Below are 18825 nucleotides of genomic sequence, written 5' to 3'. Positions count from 1 at the left end.
GTCTCTAGCGGAGGTTAAGCAGACGGCTGGGGCAGATGTTTGAAGCCTGGGAAGGGGGTAATACCCACGGAGCTTCCCAGACTACTAATATTAGCCCCCAGCTGAATACCTAGCCTTTACTAGCTATTAAAATGGGGGACCCCCCCAAAAAAATGACGTGGGGTCCCCCCTATTTTAATAGCTAGCAAAGGCTAGGCAGACAGCTGGGGGCTGATATTAATAGCCCAGGAAGGGTGCCATGAATATTGGCCCCCTCCCAGGCTAGAAACACCAGCCGTCAGCCACCCCAGAAATGGCGCATCCATAGGATGCGCCAATTCTGGCACTTAGCCTCGCTCTTCCACGCTGCCCTGGTGCGGTGGCAGGGGGTAATGGGGCTGGGGTTCATGTCAGCGCCAGCTGCCATGAAGCCCAGGTTAGTAATGATGGGCGTCTTTAAGACACCCCCATTACTAACCTACAAAGTGTTAAAAAGAAAACACACACTACACCCAGAAAAAAATAATTTATTTGAAATAAAACACACCATTTTATTTAATTCTTTGTTTACTAAAAAAAAATAGTTACCTGTCCACGTTCCTGCGCTGATCTCCCATGCACAGCTGTCACATCTGGAGATGGTGACAGCTGTGCATGGCTGCTGTAAGCTCACGCTGCCGGGAACACGTCCGCTCCCGGCAGCGGGAGCCACTGACTGAGGTCACCGGAGTGCATTCAGGCAGCGCAGCTCCGGAGACCTCCTTTACGGCACTGCTGTACCGTGGGAATTTCTCACGATACAGCAGGGCCGTAAAGGAGCTGACCGGAGCAGCGCTGCCTGAACTCCGGCGAACCCGCTTATGCAATGACGGGGCTGCTTTACAGCCGCGTCATTCTAGCGGCGGCAGCGGTTCAGAGCGGTCACATTCTATGTGGCTGCTCTGAACTGGAGATCATCGTGGGACACTCGTGGACTGCTACGGAGGGGTAAGGATAAGGTTGTGGTTTATTATTTTATATTTTATTACAGGAGATCGATGGCTTCGGGGAATTAGGTGTCTAGGTGAGTATAGGTGTAGTTTTTTATTTTTTACTTTATTTTAGGTGGCGATCGGCGGGGACAAGTAATGTATGAACTAATTTATTTTAGGTAACCACTGGCCACCAATGACATGTATTTAACATTTATTGGGGACACAGTAGGGCAATTTAAATAGCAGGATCAGGCTGATGGGAACTACTGCTCCCATCGAGCTGATCCTGCTGGCACGAGTGGACGGGGGACAGACATAGGCCGATGGGAGTAGTAGTGTCACATCGGCCTATGTCTGCCTGCACGCACACACCCGCAGACACCGCACAGACACCGCACACACCCGCAGACATCGCACAGACACCGCACAGACACCGCACACACCGCACAGACACCCACACACACCAATCATGACCGGTCTGGGAGGTGAGGCTGACCTGTGCGGCCGTGGGAAAGTTCATGTGAGTTCATGCAATGCAGTCAAGCATGAACTCACATGAACCCTCTGAGGGCACCGCGGCTACTTCAAATGAACAGCTGATCGGCATCACCTGATACCTCAGCTGTTCATTTGAAATAACCGGCGGGAAAGCGCAGCACAGAACGGGAAAGCCGGCGGTGAAGTCTTTTCACTGCCGGCTTCCCCGCCCGGGTCCTTCGCTCCCCGCTCCTTGGTGCTGCGCTCCCCGCCCGGTCCTAACTTACGATCGGGATGGGAGGTGGCGAGGGGAGCGGAGGATCGGGGTGGTAGGCTGCGGGGAAGCAGTATGGGGCTGTGTGATTGTTTAAAAGCCGGCGGCTTTTTACCGCGCGCCGGCTTTTAAACAATCAGGAGAATTCTCCCACTCTGGGATGGCATTCTGATGACAGGCTGGATCTCAGCTGAGCGCTGCCATTCAGCTTGTCATCCTTCAGAGACACTGCAGAGCACAGGCATTATGGGAACTTCCGATTCCGGTATTCAATATTGTAAAAGTATCGGAATTAAGTATCGGAATTCCGATACCGCGAATATCGGCCGATACCCGATATTTCAGTATCGGAATGCTCAACACTAGTTACTGTACTTGTCATTTAGTGTAAAGGATTTATTTAAAAATATAATAGTGTTTTCATGCACCGTCTCTTTAAAAAAGCCGGCCGGCAATTCAGCATCTGTACCCGATAATTTAGAATAGAACGAATAGAGAATCATACATAGATTAGATAGATAGAAACATGTCAGCCACATATATATGAAGTACAGTGACAGTGTTGATTACTGTACTTGTCATTTAGTGTTAAAATAAAGGATTTATTTAAAAAAAAATTGGCGTGGGGTTCCCCTTAATTTTAGTCTCTAGCGGAAGTTAAGCAGACGGCTGGGGCAGATGTTTGAAGCCTGGGAAGGGGGTAATACCAACGGAGCTTCCCAGGCTACTAATATCAGCCCCCAGCTGAATACTTAGCCTTTACTAGCTATTAAAATGGGGGACCCCCTCAAAAAAATGACGTGGGGTCCCCCTTAATTTAATAGCTAGCAAAGGCTAGGCAGACAGCTGGGGGCTGATATTAATAGCCCAGGAAGGGTGCCATGAATATTGGCCCCCTCCCAGGCTAGAAACACTAGCCGTCAGCCGCCCCAGAAATGGCGCATCCATAGGATGCGCCAATTCTGGCACTTAGCCTCACTCTTCCCACTGCCCTGTAGCGGTGGCAGTGGGGTAATAGGGTTGGGGTTGATGTCAGCTTATAATGCCAGCTGACGTCAAACCCAGGTTAGTAATGGAGAGGCGTCTATAAGACACCCCCATTACTAACCCCATAGTCAAAGTTAAAAAAAAAACACAAACACCCAGAATAAAGTAAGTGACGTGCATGAGGTGAGCTGAGTTCATTGGACATGACCTCACCTCATTCACGTCACTGACAGCGTGGGAAAATTCTCACGCTGAAGCGCTGAGTGCAGGAGAATTTTCCCACGCTGTCAGTGACGTGCATGAGGTGAGCCGAGTTCATTGGACTTGACCTCGGCTCATCTTTATGCCGTCACAGAGAGACACTGAGGAGCGCAAGCAAGCCTGCGCTTCTCAGTGTCTGCGTGCTGACAGGCTGGATGGCAGCGTTCTGCTGCGGTCCACCCTGTCATCTCGATGTAGCAGAGCTGAAGCTGTCGTGGGAACCATGGAAAGGTAAGGATGAGGTTGCTTTATTATTTTTCTTTTATTGCAGGAGATCGTTGGCTTCAGCTGGAATGGGCGTGATGGTAAGTATAGTTTAATTTAGAACAATAAAGAATTGTGTGTTTATTTCAATTAAAGGACTTTTTTCTGGGTGTTGTGTTTTTTTTAAATACTTTACTAGAAATTCATGGTGGTCATGTCTAATATTGGCGTGACCCCATGAATTTCGGGCTTAGGGCCAGCTGATAATGCCAAGCTGGCCTTAACCCCTTTATTAGCCAGTGAGCCACAATGCACCAGGGCCCTGGATGAGTTCGGTACAGCGCCAGAAGATGGCGCTTCTATGAACGCGCCATTTTCCGGGGTGGCTGCGGACTGCAATTTGCAGCGGGTGGGGCCCAGAAAGCTTGGGCCTCCCTGCGCTGCGGATTCCAGCCCCCAGCTGCCTAGTTGTACCTGGCTGGACACAAAAATAGGGCGAAGCCCCACGTTTTTTTTTTTTTAATTATTTCATGAAATTCATGAAATAATTAAGAAAAAAAGGGCTTCCCTATATTGTTGTGTCCAACCAGGTACAAATAGGCAGCTGGTGGTTGGGGGCAGCTTTACATGGCTGCTGTAAGCTCACGCTGCCAGGAACACGTCTGCTCCCGGCAGCGGGAGCCACTGACTGAGGTCACCGGAGTGCATTCAGGCAGCGCTGCTCCGGAGACCTCCTTTACAGCACTGCTGTACCGTGGGAATTTCTCACGAAACAGCAGGGCCGTAAAGGAGCTAACCGGAGCAGTGCTGCCTGAACTCCGGCGAACCCGCTTATGCAATGACAGGGCTGCTTTACGGCCCCATCATTCTAGCGGCGGCAGCGGTTCAGAGCGGTCACATTCTATGTGGCTGCTCTAAACTCTAGATCTTCGTGGGACACTCGTGGACTACTACGGAGGGGTAAGGATAAGGTTGTGGTTTATTATTTTACATTTTATTGCAGGAGATCGATGGCTTCGGGGAATTAGGTGTCTAGGTGAGTATAGGTGTAGTTTTTTATTTTTTACTTTATTTTAGGTGGCGATCGGCGGGGACAGGTAATGTATGAACTAATTTATTGTAGGCAACCACTGGCAACCAATGACATGTATTTAAAATTTATTGGGGACACAGTAGGGCAATTTATATAGCAGGATCAGGCTGATGGGAACTACTGCTCCCATCGAGCTGATCCTGCTGGCACGAGTGGACCGGGGACAGACATAGGCCGATGGGAGTAGTAGTGTCACATCGGCCTATGTCTGCCTGCACGCACACACCCGCAGACATCGCACAGACACCGCACACACTCGCAGACATCGCACAGACACCGCACACACCCGCAGACATCGCACAGACACCGCACATACTCGCAGACATCGCACAGACACCACACACACTCGCAGACATCGCACAGACACCGCAGACATCGCACAGACACCGCGCACACCCGCACACATCGCACAGACACCGCACACACCCACAGACATCGCACACACTCGCAGACACACGCACAGACACCCCGCACACACTCGCAGACACACGCACAGACACCCACACACACCAATCATGACGGGCTGATCGTCTGGGAGGTGACGCTGTGCGGCCAGCCAATCACTGTAATGCCCACAAACAACATGGCTGCGGCATTACAGTGACTGGCTGGCAATCCCTGCATGTTCATTGGCTCTGTAAAGAGCACCAAACATGCAGGGCGGAGACTCGAGTAACCCGGAAATGCTCGGTGCTCGCCGAACATCCCGAGTAGCGTGATGCTCGGGAGAGTACCGAGCAGTGTCGAGCATGTTCGCTCAACACTAGTGCACATCATTATTATAGCTAATCACTGAGCTCAACGGGTCATGCCATATAACTTAGCATAGCTGCTGAACTTAGTGATTTCAGTCAATGTGAAATCACCACTTTAGAGACCCAATGAGACCCAAGCAGTGGAAGCTGCTACGTGACCACGAGAAATTGAGTACCTGCTCTGTCTAGAGCATTTGGAATAAAAGTTACTGAAAACGGACAACTATTTTAAATAGGTGCCAATTTTTTTTATTAAAAAAATATTTTAAAGATACTTTATTTTTTATATAAATGCCTTTCACCCTAGGTTGAAAATCTCCTTTTTTAAAAAAACAAAACAAAAAAACAGCCAAATATTAAGGACAATTCTTTTTCATGTTACCCGATAAGTCTCTTACAGTTTGCCAATGAGATTTAGAATAATAAACTGTTAAATAAATTCTATTTTTTCTTTTTGTTTTTCTTAGAGGTTGAAGTTGTCAAGGAACAATTAAATGCATTTCAAAGAGAACTCGAGACATTTCAAGCAAGTCTTTCAAAATATAAAAAGAGTAATTATACATTGGGATTTTTCTGCCATTCTTGCTATGTCTTTAATATGTTTTAATTGCATATTTAGATATGTCAAAGTTCTGCAACGACCCCATTGAACTGACTAGTGATTGCAGAAAACTATATGCTTACCACTAAAAAACTCTACATATATGTAATTTATTTTCAATCCCAGGAATTTCAGCAACAAGTCAAACTATTTGGTAGCTAATGAGATAGACTTAAAAGTTAAGTGTATGTTATCAGAGTTTTCACGGGGGGCATGCACTTCTTCTCCCTGCTTGATTTACCCAATCATAAGCAGGCAGCAATATAGCAGCAAAAGATCATGACTGTCTGGAGCTGTGTCAGTAATCACACTTACATCTGCTGTGCTCAAAGCAACTTTTGTGATACACAATTTAAGCCATTCAAAAAATCAGCAAATGGGAAACCATAATTATTAATAAATTGCCAAAAGGCAAATAATCCCTAACTCCAGACTATGAAAATGTAACTTTTGCTTAAACTAGATAACACCAACTTTTGAGCACAACAGACAAAAGTGTGATTCATCTCTGAACAGGCATTGTGGGGGAAAGGGGCAGTACAGCAGAGTTTACAGTCCTATGACAGGAGAAATGCTATTAGAAGGATTTGTATTATGACACAGCTAAACTCAGCTTTGCGGCCTCTCCCCCATATGGACCTTTTATTAGCCTTTTCACACCCGAGCCTGCTTTCATCTTCCTCACCATGCAAAATTTTAGAATTCTGACCGGTGTCACTTTATGTCACTATTAAACTCAAACAGAGATGCCGAGCATGCTGAAACTACTCGGCGCGCACACGAACGTGTTCATTTAAAGGGATAAACGTGCACGGTCGCTCAACACTAGTGAGCACCTTGAATCCCCAGGTGCTTCTCAAAATGTTATAACGTTGAGCCATAAAAATAAAAAAAACACATATTTGTGACGATACTGGCATAGTACTGCTAGAAACCAGTGGCCGAATAAGCACGAGCAGTGGTAATTAAAATTGTTGGAGTTAGCAAAAGGAGTAGTAGGAAACAATCTGTAGATAGGTGAGAACAGTCTGGGTAAGAATCTTCAGGAGCTGGAGAATAAACTAGGTTAACAGCTAGACACAATACTCAAGCAATGAGTGAGAGATCCATGTGGCTTTAAGTAGGCCAAAACAGAAAAAAAGATGTTCAGAATCTGCCATCTTAGTAAAGGGCAATTACAGAACACAGCAGCAGCCTTCAGTTGTAAGGAGTGGAATTGCATCCCAATTATTAGGGTGAGCAGTAGCAGCCACTAGTGATCAAACTGTAGAAGGACAACAGGAATTCTGACATTACTGCCCCTTTTCAACAGCAGCGTCTGGACAATGCTTGGCTTGGCTTATGTAGGTATTTTTGGTGAAACTCTTTAAGCAGTCGGGGACCATTGATATTTTCTACAGGTTCCCAGCAGGTATCTTCAGGGCTGTACCCTTGCCACTTTATTAAGTACTGCAACTTGTTTTTGAATATTTTGAAATTCAGGACCTTTTCAACTATGTAATGTTCTTGCCCATCCACTTCAATAGGATCAGGAGGAGGTGGCTGATGCCCTGGAAAAGGATTTGAAACAAATGGCTTTAGTAAGGAGACATGGACACTGAATGTATCTTCATTGTTCTGGGCAGTTGAAGGCGAAAAGCTACTGAGCTAACTTGTCCAATTATTTTAAAAGAACCAATACATTTTTGACCCACTTTTGGTGAGCGTATAAGGAGTTTCAAATTCTTGGTGGAAAGCCATACTTCATCACTCACTTGGAGGCTTGGAGAAGGTCTACGAGAATTATCTGCTGCTTCCTTATATTTCTCCTGGGCAATTCTTAAAGTGTCTTTTAGTATTTCCAGATTCTGTTGCAGGGATTGTATTCTGTTGGTGAGAGCAGGGATAGGCGTTCCTCTTGCAAAATTAGTAAGGATACTTGGATGGTACCCAGAATTTGCGAAGAATGGTGTTTGAACATTGTTGTATGAAAATTCTGCCATAGGAAGCAAATCAACCCAGTCATTCTGGAGATAACAAATGTAGCATCTGAGCTATTGCTCTAAGGTTTGGTTGTATGTTCAGTCTGACCATTAGATTGGGGACGGAATGCAGAACATAAACTGACATCAATGTCCAGTGCTGCACAAAAATTCTTCCAGAATCTCAACATAAATTGTGTTCCACGATCAGAGACGACTTAGTCTGGAACACAATTTGAGTTACAAGATCAGCAGTCTCTTTAGCAGAAGGTAAACCAATGCAGGGAGCAAAATTTGCTGCTTTGGTGAGTCGTCTACGACTGCTAGGATTAAACTCTGTCCCTTTGAACTGGTAGTTCCACAATAAAGTCTATAGATATAGAGCCCCAAGGACGAGATGGAATTTTCAGAGGCTGCAGTAATTCCATTGGTGATGTGCAGGGAGTTTTATACATGGCACAGGTGCTACAGGAAGATACATATTGTATAATAACTTTTTGGCAATTGGGCCACCAAAAGAAACAAGACAGAAATTCTTGTGTTTTTTTAATTCCTTTGTATCCTGCTAAATTATAGTCATTGGAGTTTTAATGCTTTAAGTCTCACAGTTTCTGGAACATACAGTAGATGCAATGATTATTTTGAAAGGTAAGCAATATATCATCTTGTGGATGCAGAAGAATTGAGTTTGTCTCATATGCTTCCTGTATATCTTCCAGCAAGTCTTTGTTATGGATAGTGATGAGCAAATATGTTTGAAAAGTGATCGCAAGTTTCAAATTCGGCACGAATATGGCACATTCGGATTCGTGATCGGAAACTCGAGCCCTTTTTCTTAAAATAGGCAAAAATAGGTAACATTCGGTGAAAAAGTGTGGGAAATTATTGCATTGCAACTAAAGTATTTTTAACACTTTAGCTAGCATAGTGGTGGTGTGTGATGAGTAGGGGGATATGTTTGATGAGGGGAGGGGCTAAAGAGAGCTGAGAGGAGCTGAGAGCAGCAGCATGCTTGTAATCTTTTTTTCTCTCTATCTTTATGTGTTCAAATCGCGGCAAGCGAATCAGGGAAGTAACCACACTGTCCATACACAATGGCTTGTGCAATTGGCTGCTGAAATCACATGTCCCTCTTTATATAAAAAGCAGACATGTTGTGTTATCGCTATTTTGGAATTAAAGCAGGTCACAGAGGCTGCTGCTGATGGTGCTCCTGCATACTGAGAGATTTTAGTTAGATAGGTGGTTGCTTCTAAGTCAGATAGTTTAGGTAGCTAGTGTACTGCGTGGCTGTGAAATCGACCTTCCAGCAGATTTTTTTTTCTTGTGCCAATACTGAGGTTCACACAAAGACAGAAGGGCACATGTCATAGAACTTTGTTGTGCACTGCTTCTATTGTGCTCCATGCATGAATACACCTTTAAAAATCTATTTTTTTCTGTTGCTAACGTGATACAGCAAGTCATAGAAGCCCATATTGTCATTTTTTGGGGGTGAAAGTGAGCTGTGTGTAAACCGAGTAAAAAAAATGTTTTATTTTTCAGTTGCTAACAAGAGTAAAAAACGGGATACAGTACACTATACGTCACCTTGACATTTTGTGGCGTTGAAATTCAGCTGCATGCAGAGTAAAAAAAAAAAAAAATTCTGTGAGTAACGTAATGCAGCACACCATAAGCTACCTTGGCATTTTGTGGCTTTGAAATTTAGCTGTATGCAGAGTAAAAAATCTTTTTTTTTTCAGTGATTAACATGTTTAAGGTGTTTAATAGTCGCATAGTCAATGGGACGTATGTGTCACAGAGATGGCTGGCGTTTGTGATGTAACCCGTAGTGTTTCTGTAGTGTAAGTAAGCACTAAAAGGATCATTTGGTGCACCTGGGACCGGTTTACGGGTAGTTTAGAGAGATGAGTGGGTCTAGCTACTCACATACCTCACCTCTGGGTGTGGTTAACTGCCTATATACTGTTGTTTGACACATGGCCTGTGTGTCTGAAAGGAGACGGCCCCCTGTATATTGTCTCCAGACTGGGCTGTAATGTGATTTACTGGAAGTGCCACGGCCAAGACCATATAGCCACCCATTGTCCCCTGATCCCCCGAGCAGATGGACTTCAGCATAGTACGCCACTGTTCATATTATGCGTATCCAGCCTGCAGTGTGAACTTTCCACCCAGCGAGGGGCCACAAGCGTGTCCCATGAAGGTGAACGGGTGGCAGGAAATGGCACTGCTAGAGTTTGGGAGTCTGGTGACCCTTGTGAGGGCCACCTTTCCTTTTCAACTGATCTCGGGGAAAAAGGTTGGCGTACGGTGCATTCATGGTGAAGCTAAGGACTACTCCATGGCTAGAGTGGACATTGAAATGGCCCACGGTACAGAGGCCCATGAAGTCGGCGTCGTTCAGAACTTGCTGCACCCTATTGTTATAGGCCGGGACTTTTGTTTATTTTGGGATCTGTGGGGGAAGGATTCCGGGTTCACTGGTTCGGATAAGAAACCAGTTAACCCTGATAAGGTATCACCACACCCAGAGTCAGACGGGTTTGCCTTTTGTGTCCCGTTGGGGGAAGAGGAGGTAGTCACGAAAGTGAGGAAGGAGCTTGTGGAGCAATTATTGGTACAGGGGCCCTATAGACGGAAGGTGTTTGACATGGCCCATTCACATATCTTGGGGGGACATCTCAGAGTGGAAAAGACACAGGAACAGAATGGGCAGAGGTTCTATTGGCCTGGGTGTCACCGGGAAATAATAAAGTAATGCAAGTCCTGCCTTACATGCCAGTTTACAGCCCCCACCTCTCACTTTCGAAGTCCCCTCATGTCATTGCCCATTATTGAAGTGCCATTTGAGAGAATTCTTATGGACTTGGTCGGTCGCCTGGTTAAATTTGTTCATGGGTATGAATATATATTGGCCATCTTGGACTATGCCACCCGCTATCCTGAAGCAATCCTGCTGAGAAACTCCTCCGCTAAGAGTATAGCTCATGAGTAAGTCCATGTTTTCTCCTGGACAGGGTTGCCTAGGGAGATCCTGACCAACCAGGGAACACCCTTTATGAGTAAGGTGAAAAGGGAATTGTGCAAGGTCCCACAAATCTCCCAACTGAGGACTTTAGTATACCATCCTCAGACAGATGGCCTTGTAGGAAAGGTTTAATAAAACTCTGAAGAGTATGCTGAGGAAGGCCATAGAAAGGGACGGTAGAGACTGGGACTGTCTCCTATTGTATCTGTTGTTCTCCATCCAAAAGGTTTCACATGCCTCTATGGGTTTCAGGCCATTTGAACTCCTGTATGGTCGACATCCGTGGGGTCTCCTGAATGTAGCAAAGGAAACCTGTGAAGCCGAAGTCATGCCCCACAGGAGTGTCATCGAGCACGTCGCTATGATGCAAGAGAGGATTGCGAACATGATGACCATAGTAAAAGAACATCTCCTCCAGGCACAAGAGGCACAGACCACGGTCTTCAACTGCTCACTAAACATTAAAAATGGTGAACATTGGACATAATTTCAGAAAACATCACAGTAAAAGATAATGCCTTACAAACCCCAGGTCAGATTACCAATGCACTGCAGGATGCAGCAAGCCTCCATGATAAAGGTGGGGGCAGCACATTTTGACAATTCAATCCTGGTGAAGAGTTCTTGTTCTGATTCCTACCATGGAAAGCAAGTTCTCAGCCAAGGGGCAAGGACCGTATGAGGTGGTGGAAAAGGTTGGTGAAGTGAATTATAAGGTTCACCAACCGGGACGACGTAAGTCATACCAGATATACCACGTCAACCTCATCAAACCGTGGCAAGACAGAAAGGAGGTGGAAGCTCCATGCTTGCTGGTCAAACCAGAAGGTGAGGTTGGAGGGGTTGCAATAGCGGAGACGCTAACGAAGTCCCAAAAACAGCAGTGTCGGGAGTTGCTGCAGAGGAACATGGATTTGTTCTTGGAATTGACGGGCTGCCTAAGGGTCATAGAACATGAGATAATGCGGAGCCACATGTGCGGGTGAACTTGAAGCCCTATTCGATACCCGAGGCCCGACGAGAGTTGATCTCCAAAGAGGTGGCTCTTATGTTGAAACTCAGAATCTTTGAAGAATCCAAAAGCAGTTGGTCGAGCCCGAATTTCTTGGTCTCAAAGCCCGATGGTGAAAGGAGATTCTGCAATGACTATCGGAAGTTGAATGAGGTCTCCAAATTCGATGAATATACCATGCCACGCATCAATGAGCTGATCGAAAGACTTGGGCCAGCAAGGTACATAACCACCTTGGATTAGACAAAGGGATATTGGCAGAGCCCCGTGGCACAGGGAGCCAAGGAGAAGACTGTGTTTTCTATGCCGGACAGATGCTTCCAGTATGTCCGGATGCTGTTTGGACTGCAGGGAGCCTCTGCAACCTTCCAGAGAGCCATGGATCGAATTCTTGCATCCCATAAGAAATACACCGCAGCATACCTGGACGATATTGTTATCTTCAGTCCAGACTTGTGAGTCATCTGGAGAAGGTCCAGGTGGTGTTTGATGCTCTGAGCAAGGCGAGGTTTTTAATAAACCTGAAGAAATGTGCCATGGGGAAAGAAGAAGCCAAATACCTGGGTTATGTAGTGGGCAGAGGTGAGATCACCCCCGACTGACCTCATTAAGGAATGAAATCGGCAATGGCCAAATGATCTGAAGAGCAGAGACGGCCTTTCAAAAAATAAAAGGGGGCTCTGTGTAAGCAAACGGTCCTGTACTCCAAATGGATGTAAGTTTAGGAGCAGTCCTTTCCCAGGAGATACATGGGGAGGAGCACCCTGTTCTCTACCTGAGTTGGAAGCTATCCTAATGTGAGAGGAATTATTCGGTCATAGAGAAGGAGTGCTTGACCATAAAGTGGGCAGTGAACACGTTATGGTACTGTTAGGACGTAAGTTTAGATTGGTATCCGACCATGCCCTGCTCATGTGGATGTGGGAAACAAAGGGTAAAAATTCTAGGGTCACCCGCTGGTTCTTAGCCCTACAGGATTAGGACATAGAGCAGGGAAGCTACATAGTAATACCGATGCCCTCTCCAGAATCCCTTGTCTGGGCATAGAAAGTGCGAAGCCCACTGCTTTAGACAAAGTGGGAAGATATGTAAGGTGGCTAATAGTTGCATAGTCGATGTGAGGTATGTGTCATAGAGATGGCTGGCCTCTGTGATGTAACCTGGAGTGTTTCTGCAGAGCAAGTAAACACAAAGAGGATCGTTGGGTGCACCGGTCTAGCTACCCACATACCTCACCTCTGGGTGTGATTAACAGCCTATATAATGGAGGCTGTTGTTTGGCACATGGTCTGTGTGTCTGGAGGAAGAAGGACTCCTGTGTGTTGTTGTCTCCAGACTGGGCCGTGTACTGGATGCTTACCAGCCTGTGTGATCACAGCGCTGTCTAACCAGAGACTTTGATAAAAGGATTGTTTGTTTGCATTTTGCTTTTGACCGGTATATGAAGCAAATAAACCGTTATGGATACTTAAAGGAACATGCCTCCTGTTTGCCTCCCCTCGCACCCAAGTAAGTATGATCTTAACACATGATACAACAATCCATATCTCACCTTTTCATATAAAGTACAGACCAAAAGTTTGGACATACCTTCTCATTTGAAGATTTTTCTGTATTTTCATGACTATGAAAATTGTACATTCACACTGAAGGCATCAAAACTATGAATTAACACATCTGGAGTTATATACTTAACAAAAAAGTGTGAAACAACTGAAAATATGTCTTATATTCTAGGTTCTTCAAAGTAGCCACCTTTTGCTTTGATGACTGCTTTGCACACTCTTGGCATTCTCTTGATGAGCATCAAGAGGTAGTCAGCGGAAATGGTTTTCACTTCACAAATGGGGTTGGGACCATCAGTTGTGTTGTGCAGAAGTCTGGTGGATACACAGCTGATAGTCCTACTGAATAGACTGTTAGAATTTGTATTATGGCAAGAAAAAAGCAGCTAAGTAAAGAAAAAGGAATGACCATCATTACTTTAAGAAATGAAGGGCAGTCAGTCCGAAAAATTGGGAAAACTTTGAAAGTGTCCCCAAGTGCAGTTGCAAAAACCATCAAGCGCAACAAAGAAACTGGCTCACATGAGGACCGCCCCAGGAAAGGAAGACCAAGAGTCACCTCTGCTTCTGAGGATAAGTTCATTCGAGTCACCAGTCTCAGAAATCGCAGGTTAACAGCAGCTCAGATTAGAGACCAGGTCAATGCCACACAGAGTTCTAGCAGCAGACACATCTCTTCAACAACTGTTAAGACGAGACTTTGTGCAGCAGGCCTTCATGGTAAAATAGCTGCTAGAAAACCACTGCTAAGGACAGGCAACAAGCAGAAGAGACTTGTTTGGGCTAAAGAACACAAGGAATAGACATTAGAACAGTGGAAATCTGTGCTTTGGTCTGATCAGTTCAAATTTGAGATCTTTGGTTCCAACCACTGTGTCTTTGTGCGATGCAGAAAAGTTGAACGGATGGACTCTACTTGCCTGGTTCCCACCGTGAAGCATGGATGAGGAGGTGTGATGGTGTGGGGGTGCTTTGCTGGTGACACTGTTGGGGATTTATTCAAAATTGAAGGCATACTGAACCAGCATGGCTACCACAGCATCTTGCAGCGGCATGCTATTCCATCCGGTTTGCGATTAGTTAGACCACCATTTATTTTTCAACAGGACAATGACCCCAAACACACCTCCAGGCTGTGTAAGGGCTATTTGACCAAGAAAGAGAGTGATGGGGTGCTACGCCAGATGACCTGGCCTCCACAGTCACCAGACCTGAACCCAATCGAGATGGTTTGGGGTGAGCTGGACCGCAGAGTGAAGGCATAAGGGCCAACAAGTGCTAAGCATCTTTGGGAACTCCTTCAAGATTGTTGGAAGACCATTTCCGGTCACTACCTGTTGAAGCTCAGCAAGAGAATGCCAAGAATGTGCAAAGCAGTCATCAAAGCAAAAGTTGGCTACTTTGAAGAACCTATAATATAAGGCATATTTTCAGTTGTTTCACACTTTTTTGTTAACTATATAATTCCACATGTGTTAATTCATAGTTTTGATGCCTTCAGTGTGAATGTACAATTTTCATAGTCATGAAAATACAGAAAAATCTTTAAATGAGGTGTGTCCAAACTTTTGGTCTGTACTGTAGTGACGCTGAAATTAAGCTGTGTGCAGAGCTGTTGCAGAGTAAAAAAAATAATTTTCTCAGCTGTTAACGTGATACACCAAGTCATATTTCACTTGTAATTTAGTGATGCTGATACAGTAGGGAAGATCTCAGTTTGAAATTGTTTGGAGCATAGCTTGTATGTTATACAGGTCTCATCCACACTAAAAAATATTTTCTTCTGTTACTAATGTGATATAGTAAGGGACATCTCACCTTATCATTTAGTGCCACTGAAATTCAGCTGTGTACAGAGCTGTTGCAGAGTTAAAAAACATTTTTTTCAGTTGCTAATGTGATACAGCAAGCCATATTTTACCTTGTCATTTAGTGCCGCTGAAATTTAGGTGTTTGCAGAGCTGGTGCAGAGTAAAAAACTAATTTTTGGTTGCTAATAGCATGCTCCTCCCACACTATCTGAGCAACATGAGTGGGCAAAAGTGAGGTCGTGGTGGAAGGGGGGATAGGCTTGGTGTTCAATGTATACGTGGGGTAGGTGGTAATGTTAGTGAAAGCACTAGTGAACCAACACCGTCACTTCCAATCCAAAGACAACTGACACAACCCTTGTTACTGGACGGGCTTCTCCACTCCCTTTCTTTGGCAGCCACACAGCAGTACACCTTGTTGATGAGGGCCAGAAAGAGCATGTGCTCCAGTGGATGCTGCTTCAAGTGGCCTCTCCTCCTTTTCCTCCACCTCAACATCACATACAGTACAGTCCACAGAGGAAGCACCCCAATTACCCTTGCTTCCTCCCGCGTCACAACTGTCCAGCTGCCCAACTGACTGTAGGGAACCACAGACGGGTGAGTCTGCAGAACTGTTCACACATTCTATGCCATAGGCATGAGAAGTGCACTCCAAAGATTCACAGAGTCAAGAGGAGGAAAGCATCTGCACCGATGCCCAAATTTTTTTTAGGTTGGATTCAGGGCAGGACTAAGTAGGGCCAAGCAGCCTCCTAACCCTCATTACCAGATGTTAACTCCTGGGGGGGAGGTGATCCTGATGAGACTCAGATACCTGAGACTCACAGAGACTGTACCGTGCTATCAGGGCAAGAAGAGGAGGAGGGTGACACTCAGGGCGAGGAATAGGATCACACATTGGATGATGATGAGGTTGTAGCTCCCACTTGGTGTGAACCCAGAGGCATGCAGCTGAGTAACTCATCTGAGAAGGTATCGGAACAGTTAGACGAGGAGGTTATGTTGTGCCCTACGGCTCAGGCACGGAGTGATGCAATCAGGAAAAGTACAGCATCCTTAGCCACAACTGTGGCTGTTGCCAGCAGCGGTTGCGGATCTGCAGCTCACAGGGGCGGCAAGGGTTGCCTAGCCTGGGGCTTTTTTGACATTGCAAAGGATGAGCCAACTCACGTTATCTGCAAACTTTGCTTGAAAAAACTCAGTAGAGGGAAAAAGTGCAATAATTTGACAACTACATGCATGAACGTTCACATGCGCAATCAACATGTGTTAATCTGTTAATCTCACTGTAATAAAATGCGGACCTCAACAACCATCAGCCGCCCCATCAACCTCATCTACTGCTTCTTCTTCCTCCTCTGTTACCATGCCAAGTATTGTCACAAAGGTCTCCAACCGCAGATCCTCCGATACTTTACCTGCTCCAGTCAGGCTGAGTAAGAGGCCATCAGCTGAAATGGAAAGGGACACCATAACATCTCCACTTGCACCTCACTCATGATTCAGCAGTTTCTCCATTTCACCATACTCTACCCTCGCTCAGCACTGCAGCCAGCCCTCGGTCCCACAGTTGTGGTCACGTAAAAGACTGTTTCATCCTACACATGAAAAAGCTATGAGGTTGAACTCCACCATCTCCAATCTGTTAACCACGGAAATGCTGCTTTTCCACCTGGTAGATATAGACGGTTTCCGAAAACTGATGGCCATCGCAGTCCCCCAGTACCAGTTGCCCAGTTGCCATTACTTCTCTAAGAAAGCTGTGCCTGCGCTACACCAGCATGACGTGAACAACATGCTGTTATGCACACGCCCGGGCTAAGCGGCGTGTGCGTGGGATTGGTAGTGATTCCACTGGACCGTGCCGGAGAGTGAATGCCTGGAGGGGCGTGACTAAGTATTCACCCGATCCGACCAGGGTCGCACGACGGCATACGACGCCAGTGCACCAAGGAGGAACCGAGCAGAGGGACCAGGTGCTACTCCAGGACAGACCCCGGACACGGCTGTTGACCCACACAGGGGAATACAGGAACAGGCTGGTAGGCTGGCACACAGACTGGTATGCAGGCAGGCGGGTATGCAGGCAGGCGGGTATGCAGGCAGGGGGGTAAAGGCAAGCACAGCTAGAGTGCAGACAGGGAGGCACTAGCAGGCAGGAACACAGGCGGGATAGGACCCAGTACACACCGGGACTCAGGAACAATACAGGCAGAAGGGTACAGGCAGGGCAGGACAGGACTGCCGGAGCAGCGGGCAGAAGCAGGGCAGGACAGGACTGCCGGAGCAGCGGGCAGAAGCAGGGCAGGACAGGACTGCCGGAGCAGCGGGCAGAAGCAGGGCAGGACAGGACTGCCGGAGCAGCGGGCAGAAGCAGGGCAGGACAGGACTGCCGGAGCAGCGGGCAGAAGCTGGGCAGGACAGGACTGCCGGAGCAGCGGGCAGAAGCAGGGCAGGACAGGACTGCCGGAGCAGCGGGCAGAAGCAGGGCAGGACAGGACTGCCGGAGCAGCGGGCAGAAACAGGGCAGGACAGGACTCTGTTCACACGGAACAGACAGGAAGGGAAAGACAGAGCCAGACACCCACAGGGTACTTGCAGTGAAGTAGCGAGTGGACCACAAACTCACAAACGGGAGTACAGAGACAACAGGCAGGAGTTAGGTACGAGTTCAGACTCTGCAGAAAAAGGAAGGGAACGGACATAGAGGAAAAACAGGTAAAGGATAGGAGAGAGTTCAGACTGGAACTGAGTGTACGGAGGAGACCGACACTGCAGCGGGATACAGGAGCGGGTCTGGGAATACTGCCCCCAGAGAGGCGGGACGAACAGGCAAGGAGCGTGTTCAGACAGGACAGACAAGATACAGGAGCGGGTCTAGGTAATCGGCCCCTAGAAGGCGGGAGGAACAGGCTAGGAGCGTGTTCAGACAGGACAGACAAGATACACAGAAAGGACTCAGTTCAGACACGGGAACTAATACCGCAAAGCAGGAGACATACAGGACTCAGTTCAGACACGGGAGCTGATACCGCAAAGCAGGAGACATACAGGACACAGTTCAGACACGGGAGCTGATACCGCAAAACAGGAGACATACAGGACTCAGTTCAGACACGGGAACTAATACCGCAAAGCAGGAGACATACAGGAAACAGTTCAGACACGGGAACTGATACAAAAAGCAGGAGACATACAGGACTCAGTTCAGACAGGCCTGGAAATACAGCCTCCAGGAAAGGCAGACAAGGAAACAAAGACGGGACCTGGCACCTTCAGAGTGCAAGCACACACTGAAGGAAAACACTTTGCTCAGGCAGGGATAGAAGGGAGCTGCTGAGCTATATACCAAGTGTCAGACAGCAATAGGCTGAGGACGCACAAGGGGTGTGACCCACAGCAGGTACAAAAAGCAGGAAGTGATCGGGCGCCGCCCTTAAGCAGCAGAGACAGACACAAACAGACAGCATGGAGGGAAGCCAGAGAGACATTCTGGACAGGAGATCAAGTGCGCGCTCCTGCACAGTGGGAGATGGACCACTATGCAAGGACGCCGCCAGGTATGTTACAGTACCTCCCCCCTTACGCCCCCTCTTCTTCAGGCCTGCCAGAATCTTCCGCAGGGAATTCGAGGACCAGTCGTTCACTGGGTTGGAGGGGGACAGAGACTTGAGGGTAATCTCTGCTTCGAGGTACATCTTGTCAAGCTCACAGGAAAAAATAGACGGGTTATCAGGTACATAATGAGGAAAAGTCACTGTCTCTTTGTTATCTGGTGGTACCCCGGAGGATTCAGGAAACAACTGGAGGTCCTCCGCCGGGTCAGAAGAGTGC

General features: G+C 46.9%; 1 protein-coding gene across 2 annotated transcripts in view; it reads left to right on the top strand.

Annotated features, from left to right (window-relative positions):
• Positions 1 to 18825, top strand: part of LOC141273718 (mannose-binding protein-like) — a 205594-nt gene that overhangs the window by 77418 nt on the left and 109351 nt on the right. For both annotated transcript variants that reach the window (XM_073685990.1, XM_073685991.1), the window contains exon 4: positions 5472 to 5555. In XM_073685990.1, the coding sequence (XP_073542091.1) occupies positions 5472 to 5555 (84 nt within the window). The remainder of the gene's footprint in view (positions 1 to 5471; positions 5556 to 18825) is intronic.

This window comes from Phyllobates terribilis, unplaced genomic scaffold (genome assembly GCF_046119375.1).
Source record: "Phyllobates terribilis strain yellow unplaced genomic scaffold, ASM4611937v1 Scaffold_5__5_contigs__length_657084704, whole genome shotgun sequence".
Classification (NCBI taxonomy): Eukaryota; Metazoa; Chordata; class Amphibia; order Anura; family Dendrobatidae; genus Phyllobates; species Phyllobates terribilis.
This window is presented reverse-complemented; position numbering and strand designations above follow the sequence as displayed.